At 49.6% G+C, this 12,189-nt stretch overlaps 1 protein-coding gene across 1 annotated transcript in view; it reads left to right on the forward strand.

Moving 5' to 3' along the window:
* Window positions 1–516: 516 nt before the first annotated feature.
* Window positions 517–12,189, forward strand: part of SH3RF3 (SH3 domain containing ring finger 3) — a 240,043-nt gene continuing 228,370 nt past the window's right edge. Inside the window, exon 1 of the mRNA XM_035565607.2 lies at window positions 517–939. Coding sequence (XP_035421500.2) covers window positions 544–939 — 396 coding nt within the window. The 5' untranslated portion in view covers window positions 517–543. The remainder of the gene's footprint in view (window positions 940–12,189) is intronic.

Consider the following 12,189-nt stretch of genomic DNA (forward strand, 5'->3'; position numbering starts at 1 on the left):
GGCCCCGGCCCCGGCCCCCGAGCGGAGGTGGCCCGACCCGGACAGCCGTGCCCCGCCGACCCCCGCCCCGAGGACCCCGTCGGGGCTCCCGGGCCGGCCTTCGGGGACCCCCCCCTGCCCCCAGCTTTCCCCCGAGGGGACCGAGCCCCGGCAGGGCGGCGGGGGGGGGGGGAGGCGGCCAGGCGGGCGCCCCCCTCCCGCTCCGCTCCGCCGGCATCGCCGCGGCTCCGCACGGCGCTGGGCGCCGCCACCGGGGCCGTCCCCCCCGGGGTCTCCGCCGCTGCTGGGGGCAGCCCCGCCGCCGTCTCGCCGCGCCCCCCCCCCCCCCACCGGCGCCCCGATGGCCCTCGCAGCGTCTCCGCCGGGGCCCCCCCGGCGGCGGCGGCGGTGCTGGCGGCCCTAGGGGCGTCGGGGCCCGGCGCTGCCCCGCGGAGGGGAGGCGGAGGCGGCGGCGGGGCGGGGGCGGAGGCGGAGGCGAGGGGGCGGCGGAGCGGCGGCGGAGCGGGAGCCGGCGGCGGCGGCGGCGGCGGCGGGGAGGAGGCGATGGACGAGTCGTCGCTGCTGGACCTGCTGGAGTGCTCCGTGTGCCTGGAGCGGCTGGACACCACGGCCAAGGTGCTGCCGTGCCAGCACACCTTCTGCCGCCGCTGCCTGGAGAGCATCGTCAGCTCCCGGCACGAGCTGCGCTGCCCCGAGTGCCGCATCCTGGTGGGCTGCGGCGTGGACGAGCTGCCCGCCAACATCCTCCTCGTCCGCCTCCTGGACGGCATCCGACAGCGGCCCCGCGCCGCCGGGGGCGCCAGCGGCAGCCCCAACGCCGCGGCCCCCGCGTACCCCCAGCCCGCCGCCGCCCCCAGCGCCGTCGCCGCCGCCGCCGCCTCGGCCGCCGCCAGCCTGCGGGAGCTGGCGGCCGCCAGCCGCAGCGCCCTGCTGGGAAAGGTGGGTGCCGGGGACGGGGAGGGGGCAGCGGGACCCCCGGTGCCCGCCCGGGCTCGGGCCGTCCCGTCGGGGATGGCCCCGGGGGCGGCCGCCGCGCACCGCGGGCATCGGTCCCCCGGCGGCCGGGAGCCCCCGGAGGGATGGGGGGGACCGGGGCGGCTCCGTGGAGCCGGTCCGGCTGTTGCGGGGTCCCGCCGGTGCTGTCCGGCCCCGCTACTTGCAGCGGGACGCGGCCGTCGGGGGGCGGCTTTGCCCTGCCCGGGGGGCTCGGTGCGGTGCCGGTGTGCGGTGCGGGAACGGGCAGAGCGCTGCGGGGCGTGCGGTTGTGTCCTTCAGACCTGGCCGCAAAAACCCAGCTGCTTTTAAAATCGATGCCCAGGGTCGCATTGACACGGCGGGGCCGGGATCAGTGCCTCCTCGTGAGCAGTGTTGTGTCGGCCCGTAGGGTGACGTTGGCCACCAGACCCCTTTGGGAGACTTGGGCAGGGAGACTCTGAGCACTGTCAACTTTATCTGCTCCCTAATGCCATATATATATAGTAGATACATTGAATTATCTTTGATATCTTCCGTGGGATCTGCTTGAGCCGTACTTTAGCGTACAGGCTTTTGACTTGGAAAGGTCAACGTAGAGATTCCTCCCGAAGTTATATCACTACGGTGGATGTTTCAATTAATTAATTTCCTTTTATTTTTTTCCTGAGAGAAATGACTAGACCTGTGCTGGTGTTTTGAAGTTTCGCCTACAGGAAATGATGGCAAATGCCATACATTGTTCCGTAAAATTCAATTTTGGAGGCTGAAGTGAAATATGCTCGGTAATATTTCTGGAAGGGTAGATCCTTTATTAGGTTGCTTGGAGTGCAGTGATGTTCAGGTATTTCATAATGATTTGTCAAGTTTAGAGAAGAAGCAAGGCGGTGGGACACCACCCTCTGCTTTTTTACCCGTTTGTTTTTAGGGACACGCGTTGCAACTCGACTTAGGCTCGCTGCTTTGTCATAGCAGACAGCTCTTGTCATCTTGAGTTTTGTCCGGTTTGATTTCCAGGTGGTCCTCTCGGTGGGAAGTAGGGTCTGCGTGGGGACTTACTGCACCTGCACGATTCCTTTTGCAGAGGCAGGTTTTCTTGGCACCCTGACCAAGCTTTTGTGAACATCCCACAAGACAGCCTCTGGTTTTTATGCCTTCAAGACCTCGTTACCACAGGGGGTGCACCTATAAGGAAATGCTTAGGGGGAGAACTTGAGAGTAATTTTATACTGTTGTGCAATTTGTCACAGAAGTTGAGTTGTTATTATTTTACCATAAACAGGGAAGGCTTTAAGAAGTCGCTTCCCTAACCACTGTTGCAGATATCCTACAGCAAATAAAACCCCATCAATGTTCTATCGCTTTCTGACTTTGATTGAGTGGCACTTCACTTCTGTCGCGTGTTTCTGTGTGGGTTGCCATCCATCTGAATTTGATAGAAAGCAAAGCTACACGTGACCTTAGAATCACATTTTGGCTTTTATGGTTAACAACTGCTGCCTTCGCTTGCTGGGGCTAATGGGTGATTGTGGGGCAGTGGGTCTGCTGGGGCAGGGTGGCTCTGAGGCACCGTTTGCTTAGCCTTTTGACTGACCGTGCAATTTTATCCAGGAAATCAATGCAACGTGCTTGATCCTTACAAGGTTCATTACAGTGAAAGAAAGTCTGAACTAATCTGCTTTTAAAAAAAGCAGCAGGGGAGAATAATCCTCCTTGGAGCTGCTGATACAGCTGATTGCTGAGCTATGCTGGAGGCAGAGTACAGCACCTCTCTTTACCAAGCAATAGATGGTACAAACCTGCCCAGAATTTGGCTTTTTGGGGCTGGTACTGAAAGGCAGGACTGTATCCCTTTCAATCTTATATTGGTCTTTGACAGCTTAGATTTCTCAAAGAGAGCTGAAGTGATTCTTTCTGTGTGTGTTTTTTTTATTCTTCTTTTTTTTTTATTAATTTCAAAAATTGCCGTAGATTTGCTGCCTGGGGCTTAAATGCAAATCACAACTATTTTACTAATTAATACCTTTCATTGTAGGTTGCTCAGTGTATAAAATGGGACATGCCATCATGGGCTTTTTGGTTAGGAAGGAAACTGCTAGTCGTGAAAGGCAGTGGCACGGAGCCAAGGTCACTTCTATCAGACTTCAGTCTTGCACAGATCCTCAGACCGATATGTTACAATCACACCAGGGATATGTTTCAATGAGAATTTTAATTAACCTTAGGAGACAGCAGAGCCAGCTTGTGCATTGCTATTATGTCTGTGTTTTGCCACTGCACATCTTACACTTCAGGGAAGTCTTCTTTGCATAGATGGCATTTTCTAAAATCAATGAACGTTGTTTAACATGTTCATTTGGCAAAACTCTGGGGGCGTTGTATTTCTTTCTCTGGACTTGGGTGGTTCTTTACTGGTAGTTTAACATGGACTCAGTCTCTCCAGAGTGCTGAAACGTGGCGTGAGAGGGATCGGGGATGAACTGCTACTGGGGCTGTTTGGATAGTTGACTGAGACCATTCTTCAGCAATACTTCAGAAGTACTGTAGGTGCTTTAAGATATGTGGTATGCATCTCCAGCATGAGAGGCCTGGAAATGTTGTTTCCCTACAAATGCAGGCTTCAAAGATATTTGTGATTCTGCTGACATGCAGCAATGTGTGCCCTTGATAAGCCAGCTAGTCTCTTAATTTCAGCCTGCAAAAACAATTGCTTCTCCACTGTATAAAGCATTTTGGGGAGTTCACCTTAAAGACTCTGTGTAAATGCAGAGTATGATTATAGACTTTATAAAAGGGTCTGAAAGCTGAAGAACACACTAGAAGAACGAGAGTAAGGAAATCCAGAAGCTGAGTGACCACCCCAGGGGATAAAACGGGAGGCTAAGAGTGGTTTATAATGGTAGTCGCATTACACACAAGGTTATAATTTATTGGCTCCTCTGTTTCCATTACCACTGTAGAACTGCTGGGGGAATTCAGGTTCTGTCAAAGTAAATGGCTCCCTTAGACTGGTGAGGCGTTATGGTAAATCTGGGTTCTTTGCTGAACAAGGGTTGGTTGTTTTTTTTATTTTTTTTATTTTTTTTTAAAGAATTGTTGGAGTTTACCACTTAGAATCTTCTCAGGAGTTCTCGAGATCTGATAGACAGCTAAATGAATGCAAGTCTTTGGCAATTTCCTCCCAAACCAGTCCTCTTCCACTCCAGGTGCAAAGCTTATTGCCTGCTTACTCTAAATACAAACTGAGAGCAACATCTGTATAAAAACAAAGCAACCTATAAAAGATGTGTGTCGGTTTTCCCAGAAGAGAGAGCATGGCCGCAGTGACAGATACACATGTGGTGCATTACCAGAAGGTGGGATAGGTAACAGCAGGCTAAGATGTGCACGTAAGGAAAATGATATGTCAGCGTGCTTCAGCCAAGTGACGGATGGGCTGCGCTCCCCTGCCATTCACAGGGTGCTTCTCCCACGTACGAGATCCGCAGAGCTATTTCACGGGTCCGGGCAGAAGACTGACTGCAATTTGCTAACCCAGGAGGGAAGTCACTAACCTTTGGCTTCACAAGCAGAGCGAGCAGTGGTGGTTTGTTACCTGCTCTTTTCAGTTGCTCCATTTGCAGAAATTGTCTAAAAGAGAGATTGAGTCATTACTTTTTATGAGAGCTCTGTCTCATCCTACACCATCTGTATGTTTTTGAGGTTATAGTGGATCAACTGTGGAGTAGAAGTTGTAGTTTTCCACTGCTGTGTTTCCTTATTATATACACCTTCTGATATGTGTATATCCCACACTGTTAGGCAAGAGAAAGCAGATGAAGTCCTGCTTTTATATGCATCTATATCCATTGTAAGCACCAGTGGGTTGAGTAGGACACATTGTCTTGGGCAGAAGAGAATCTTGGACTCAATCTGCAGGACTGTTTCTTAACAGTGCACAGTATACATGGTCCAATAGACTTACCTTTATTTTGTTCTTTTTCTCAGATTTATTTTCTTCTGGTACTACAGTTTCACTGGCCAATGATTGAGCTTTCTCATCAAGTCATCCAAATAGGACTCATACTTGTGGTATCAAGGACTCTGATCTTGGTGTTTTTTGGTTTTTGTTTTTTTTTGTGTGTTGTCTTGCAGATGGTTAAAAAATGTGTTTCAGTGCAGGAGATTAGTAAGGCCTCTAAAGGGTATTGTAATGAATATAACCAAGAGTTTTACAATCCCAGCAATTCAGGCAGTCATCACAGAAGTGAGTGAGCAGAGGAGAGGGGACTGCTGAGGAGCTAAATCAGATACATTCATCATGATTCACTGAGCTCTTACGTTTTTCAGAAATACTGCCATTTGCAAGCATCACCTTTATGCCCACAGTATTTTTACACAAATGGAAACATTCAACCAGATGCTGGACGTTGTTGTTAACTTCTTGCAAGCTAGAAAAATGCGTGGTGGACCTGATGTGACCAAAAGGGTGACAGCGTCACCAGTGGGCTTTTCCTTCTTCTTTTGGGTGGCCAGCAGCGACTCAGTCACATCTGGAAGAGTCAGGGGGTTGTGGGGGGGACTTTGTGCCACTAGCCTGAGACCCTCCCTATTAATCCATGTCAGTGTGGCATGCCTTTGGATGCCTCCCCTTGCCATCAAACGTGGATGCTAAGTTTAATCCCTGCACGTCACCCCTCTGAATGATTCATGGATGGTGGTAATGCATAGCGTGTGACAGCATTCGGAGTTCAGCAGCTGGTTGCTCCGAGAGAAAATGTACAGACTGGCAAGTCTGAGATCCTGTGCACATTTTAATTCTGGCAGTTTTTGCCCAGCTCCCCTAACCTCCTGCTGTTTGCTCTCTGGGGAGACGTGTTTTTAAGGCTGAGGCCTGAGCAGGAGGAGGGAGTGTGGTTCTGGGCCTGGCCCTCAAGCAAGGCCGCGTGAGATGCCGAGCTTCAGAGGTCCCAGCTGAAAACCTGCAGCAGCAGCGCTCACCTACCCGCGTGTGCTTTCTGATCCTCGTATGCAAGCTGCTGTACAAAGGCAGAGTTATTCCCGAAGGGGCTGGGATTGTAAGAAACTAAAAAGCACTGATTGCGTACGCCGAAGCTCTTAGGGCTCTTCTCTGCCGCTGAATGGAGGTTGGCAGAGATGGTGAGCTCGGTGCACGTGCTGTAAGAGTGCGGGGTGTTCCTCGCTTCTCATCTGATGGGTTTGGGATCAGGAGGGCTCCTCTTGTTGGCCAGGTGCCCAGCAGGTCCACCTGGCTGAAGCTGCTGGCTGCTGACGCAGTCGTGCCTGCACTCATGGGCCGGGGTGAAGCTGTGTGTGTGATGCAGACCTTGCTAGGCGATGCTGTGTCCCTGTAGGCCATAAAATCCTACAGCAATACGCTATTTATGCTGGGGAGGATTTTATGGGCTAGGGAGGTCTCTAGGAGTTATTTTAGCTTGCTGTCTCAAAACTTTAGGTTAATAATCTGACTACTGTTTTAGCAGTGGGTCTGGGTACTTCATGGGTTTTACACTGCTGTATTTAGAATTTCCTCTCTACTTTCACTATTTTTTCCAACATTTCATGCTCTTTTAAATCTCTGTCTCTGTCATTGCTTAAGTTTCAGATAAACCCCTAATTCCCTCTTGCACTCCAGCAACCCACCTGTAATATCCATGGCGATGGGAAGCTGCTTCCTTTTGAACTCATAGATCGCTCTTCCTTAGAAGCCTCTCCTTAAGCTGTGAAAGGCTGGTTATAACTAATATTTCACTCTGATTAATATCTCTAAGCATTGCAATTGCTGACCTCTACTCCACTGAATTCATTCCGTTTTCAGGGGCTTGGTGACTTCTGTGGACCAAAGCTCTTTGGGATGCTCCCAGTTTCAGCTTTCCAGCGGTCACTCATCACATACCGAGCTGAATTTTAGCTAGTGTTTGCTATTCGGTCCTGTTAAAATCTGATATTTTACAACAGGTTTTCCCAGTCTGGGGCAAGCTGTCATGGGAAGAACCCGAGATTAGTCCTAATAGGACATGAGAGCCTGGATGAAGATAAACTAGGGGATTTGAGAAAGCTGCATGACCTTGGACTTGCCCCAGCTCCCACAGCAGCTGTGCTTCTGCAGCTGGGGGAGAGAGGAATGGGAAGAGCTGTGCTGACTGTGAGCCCCTGGTTCGTCCTCAGCCTCACACAGCAGCAGCCTCTTGCCCTGAACAGTCCTGGCCTTCAGCTGCAAGCTTCCTGACCGGACCTCTTAGCAAAAGGGAAAGTAAAAATCAAAAAAAAAAATAAAGGGGAGTGGAAAGCAATTAGAAAAATGTCTTACTAGTGCATCGCAGATCTGCGCCTGGGAATTGTTCCTTCCCATTTACCAGCCCTGGATCCTCTTTCTTCTGCCGGTTCAGATTTGGTTCTTACAGCCCCAGCCTTTTGCTGATGGCTCAGGGCAGCGAGGAGGGTGCTGCTGTGCTCGCTGTACTTGTTTGTCTGTGCTACTGTGCGCTTTCAGCAGCAATGTTAAACTCGTCCCCTCCTCTTTGTGGGAAGTATTGCTTCTGCTGATAGAGAATTGATGACAAAGCTTTGAAATTGTTTGAATAGCTTTAAGAAAAACACAACCACAGTGTATGCCCAATGCTTTAATTTAATTGTCTTTGCATGTAATTTGATCGTTTTTATTCTGTTGCAAAACAAGCAAACATTAATTTAAAGATACATGTACACGGGATGCCTCTCAGTCCAGGGGAAAGAAAGAAGGAGGGGATATTACTTTTGGTCTTAAAAAGACATTCTGTTTTTCAAAGTCAAGGGAAAAATGCGAAACATCTGGAATGAAGAACACTTTCTGCCTAGTTTTTTGTGTATAATTGGGACGGGCTCTGCAGCACATGGTGATGCACAGCCATGGGGAACTGCCCACAACAGCCACTGCCTATTTCCCTGTGCCCAACCCTCGCTATGTTTTCTACTTGTGCATTGCACCCTGTGTATAGATGACACAAGTGTTTGCACAGCCAGGCACTGAAAAATCACCCGGGGGGGACAATATCTGCCAAAAGTGGGGCTGTGCCCGTGCTCCTCCGCTCCTCTGCCGGGGGTCACTGTCTCAGTGTGCGGGATGCTTGGTGTCAGGCCGCAGGCCCACCTCGTCACATCTGTAGGCCAGCTGCATATGGGTTAAGTAGCTAAAGCCGTAGTCAGTTGGCCTCATCACTGGTTTCTGGCACTTTCAAAGCGTGGGTTGGCCCCTTCTGAAGGCTGGCCTCTTGTTCTGTCCAAGCAGTTTGGGTTTTTGGTGTGATTGCATTGGTTTCAGTTGGTCTTTAGGAGTTTCTGAAGAGCACGTGCCCCCGCGAAAGCTGTGAAGTTGTTTTTGCCGTGTCCTGTCTTGTCCTGTCTTGGAAAATGGAAGATGTAGCAGTCTCCCTCGCTGGATTCCGGGTAGGGGGAGGCTGTAGGATGCGCTGGTAAAAAGAGAGTTGGATGGGACTGTTTGCTTTCACTGTGGCAGTAGCCTAACACGGCGTGACACAGAGGTGCGCAGGGACATTCAGCTGCACGCTGAGACAACGGGATGAAGGTCCAAAGCTTGGTCCCGTGGTCTGGAGTACCTTAAGGATTTGTGTCAGCAAAGACTTTGTCCCTCGTGTTGGCTGTCATTTGGAATATGATTTATCAGACAAGTGACTCTAATGCTGTATATGGTGAATGAGTGCCTTTCTGTGTACAAAAGTGGTAATTATGGCAAGAGGTTGCTTCTGCCTCGATGCTTGTAGTGCCTCTCCACTGCTACAGCAACAGGCAGGAGAGTCTGATTATTCAGTCAAGTTATCATTAATTTTTTTCCCAAGATTTTTTTTTTTAAAATCAGATCCAAGCCAATGTGAATTTGCCATTGCTAATTTTAGAATGGTCTGCTTGCACAAGATAACAAATCCCAGCTTCGGTATAAAGAAAAAATATTTTAACAGGAGGCTGGCTAGATTGTTATCAAAATGCTAATGATCATTTCTTCTACAGTCTCAGTTATTTTCAGAGGGAGGACTAGAATAGACACATCATCTGAATAAGATTGATTTTAATATGTATTACTATCTCATTAAGCTGTTAAAGTCTTTCCCCTTCTGGACAGAAGTTCATTAATTGCTGCAGCTGATGTATCATTAACGTGGGCTTAGGTGCAGGATGGGCAGGGGGGAAGAGAGATCTGAAGTTTTCAGTATGCAGTTGTGGATGTACTGTGGGTTAAGATACCACAAAGAAAGGGACACTGCTGTGTCTGGTGTACTGCCTCCTTATTGCCTTCTGTCTGACAGCCAAAAAGTCAGCCATATCCAGGCACTATTGTATTTACTTTACTAAATGATGCATTCGGTAAATGTTGTTGAACATGTTTACTTGTGGATTAATTTCAGACTAATCCAAATCAAAAGCTCCTCAGTGAGTTACTGTAAAAAGATACGGTTTTATGAATTTACTTTTTAATTTCTAATTTCATTTTGAAATAGCTTTTAGCAGGCTGCCTGCTTTATGGGCTCCCTTCTTATATGCCTTGAAATGCTTTCCTTGCAACTTGTTTCAAGTTCACTGTATTGTCATCTCTATAAGTAAATCAATATGTTTTCATTTCCGATGATAGTAGTAATTTATGAATTTTTAATTATTTTAACCCAGTAAAGTGGAGGGAAGCAGAAGGTTGACTTAGCTGACATTTATTTATCTGTAAATAAGACACACACACACACAAAAATGTAAATATACATGTGTGTGTATAGTATATATATGTATCTTCTGGTATTTGTAGCTGTTGGACAGAAAAGCCTCTTGCATTCTTTTTGCATCCAGCTACAGCTGAGTAAGTCGGGCAGTGTTGTCCCCACGTAATGGGCATGGGCGTGTGTTGTGTCATGGCATGGTGGCTGCTGGCTGCTCCTGCTACATCTCTGGCCATGTGCCCACTGTGCCCCGTGAAGGATCATGCCTGCTGGAGGGATGCTGGGTGTTCACGTAGGCAGCCTCCTCCCGCACACCATAAATACAGATCTGTGCTTGTCGTGAGACTGGGAACCTGTCCCTCCTGGGATGCTAAGCTGTCCAAATCCATGGACATGCATGTGCATGGATGGCTTCTGCTGCTGTTGCACCCCTCTTTCAGGGATGGGGTCCCACTTGTACGGGAAAAAAAATGAGAATCAGAGGCTGAAGCCCCCAGTAGCACTGGGGGTGGGCACTGGTCTATCTGCTGTCCCTTGCAGAGACCTTCGTGTTCAGTGGAGACTATCCCACTGTTCATTCAACAGCTTTCCTGTGAAGAGTCCCCTTCTTTTGCACGCTTCCCTTCTAACACAAATAATAGCAAGGCCCTTGGAGAATACAGTCATACGTATGCGTCATAAAACACAGTAAAATAATAGGTGACAACCATGAGAAGGATTTTTTTCTTGCTTATTGTCTTCTGCTGGGTAGGTAATTGTGCCGTTAGATCACAGTGGAATTACATTGTTTACATTTCACAGTCATGCATTGACGTACAGTCGGAGCCAATCATACCTTTTTAATAATGAAAAATCGGTACATTATTTTCTAAAATGAAAGTTTGATACTTTCGGGCTATGCTGCAGAGGAGAAACTATTTTTTTGCAAGCTTGAATTTTATCTGTTCTGATAAACACAGGACTTCCTTCTGTATGTGGTCAGTCTTGCTTTTATCTGAGTATATATTTTAGTGGCGAGGCTGTCACTGTAGTCATTGCTATTAACATAATTTAGCACACCTGACTGAAGGGGCTAAGCTGGCTTCAGCATCTGTAATAATTGTACAGTCAGGGAGAGGTCATTTTGTGCTTATTAACAAACAACTCAGCAGACAGAGCTGAACGGACATCTCCCACTCATCACAAGCCTTGAAAACCAGGAAATCAGTAGTTAAAGGGGAAGGTTTGTGTTCCTCCCTTTGTCTCCCCAGCAGCACACTGAGATGCAGAGGTACAGAGAGCCACAAGTCCTTTTCTTTCCAGTTTCTCTGCTTCTAATGTTTTTTTCGTACGGATTTTGTACTGCCTGAGTCTCTGTTGCTAAGCATTGTTTTGGCCTATACCATTTTTTTTAAAAACTACAAAAGATTGCATCAAATTTGCTGCCTTCTGCTGCATGTAGGGCTGAGAAGAGGCCTGTGGCTGAATGAGAGCAGGAAATGGGCTGGGTGCACCGGGTCACAGCGCTCCTCCGGGGAGCTCGGGCCGTGTGATGCTCGTTGATGGCTATCCTCTCCAAAATGTTCTGTCCTCTTTTAAGAAGTTACTAAAAACAGGAGCCGCAGAAGCAACCTGCCGAGTCAGTGGTGCAGACAGGAGATCCCATAAGGGGTCTGTGTCATCGTCCCCTTCTTGCAGCACTCTTGTCACTGGTTGAAGACATCCACAGGGCCGCCTGTCCCCCTTTCCTCTCAGCATGCATCCTTACAAATGGAGGCATGGGCAGGGGATGTTGTGGCGTTGTTAATCTCCAAACCAGAGTCATAAAACCATAGAGATGTCTGTGTTGGAAAAGAGCACCAAGTCCGACCATCAACCTGTTGGTAGGTCAGGTTGTCCCACCACTAAACCAGGCCCCTTACTGCCACGTCCACACATCTGAATCCTTCAAACACATTTCTAGCCTGTAGCGCAGAGCCCAGCTTTCAGGCAGGCATCGTCACGCTTCCCCGTGCAGTGGGCTCACTGTGGGACGGAGAAGAGACACGCTTCTTGCATGTGGGTGATGAAATGCTGCCCGTGCTGTTGGTGGTCGAGGACTGCCAGGGTGGGCTATGCTGGCCAGTGGCTGTTGACGATGTGACTGTATGGCGCTTAGTCACGCCGAGAGGCAGCACGAGGCCGGGCAAGAGATGAGGGAGGAGTGTTCTGGATGCTTGGCTTCCCGTGGGAGTAGGTCTCGTGTGATTGCTTCATCTTGAAGGCATGAGGGGAGCTGTTTGCGGAGGAGTTACCCTGGCAGCGCTGCAGGTTGGAGCTGGTGAGTGTAGTCAGTAGGATTTGGGGAGTGCCTTGGACGCCGGTTTGGGGTGGTGTTGCCCCTCTGCGAGCTGGGCAAGCCCTGTGTGCTTGTGCTGGGGTCTGTCTGTCGTTGAATTAAAACTCCCCATGCTGTGAGCACTCTTCACACAGGCCACCACCCGCAGGGTGCCAGAAGGTGACAAGGAAGGGACAGGGCAGGAGGGGGGAAGGTTCCCAA

The sequence above is a fragment of the Cygnus atratus genome, chromosome 1 (assembly GCF_013377495.2).
Source record: "Cygnus atratus isolate AKBS03 ecotype Queensland, Australia chromosome 1, CAtr_DNAZoo_HiC_assembly, whole genome shotgun sequence".
Lineage (NCBI taxonomy): Eukaryota > Metazoa > Chordata > Aves > Anseriformes > Anatidae > Cygnus > Cygnus atratus.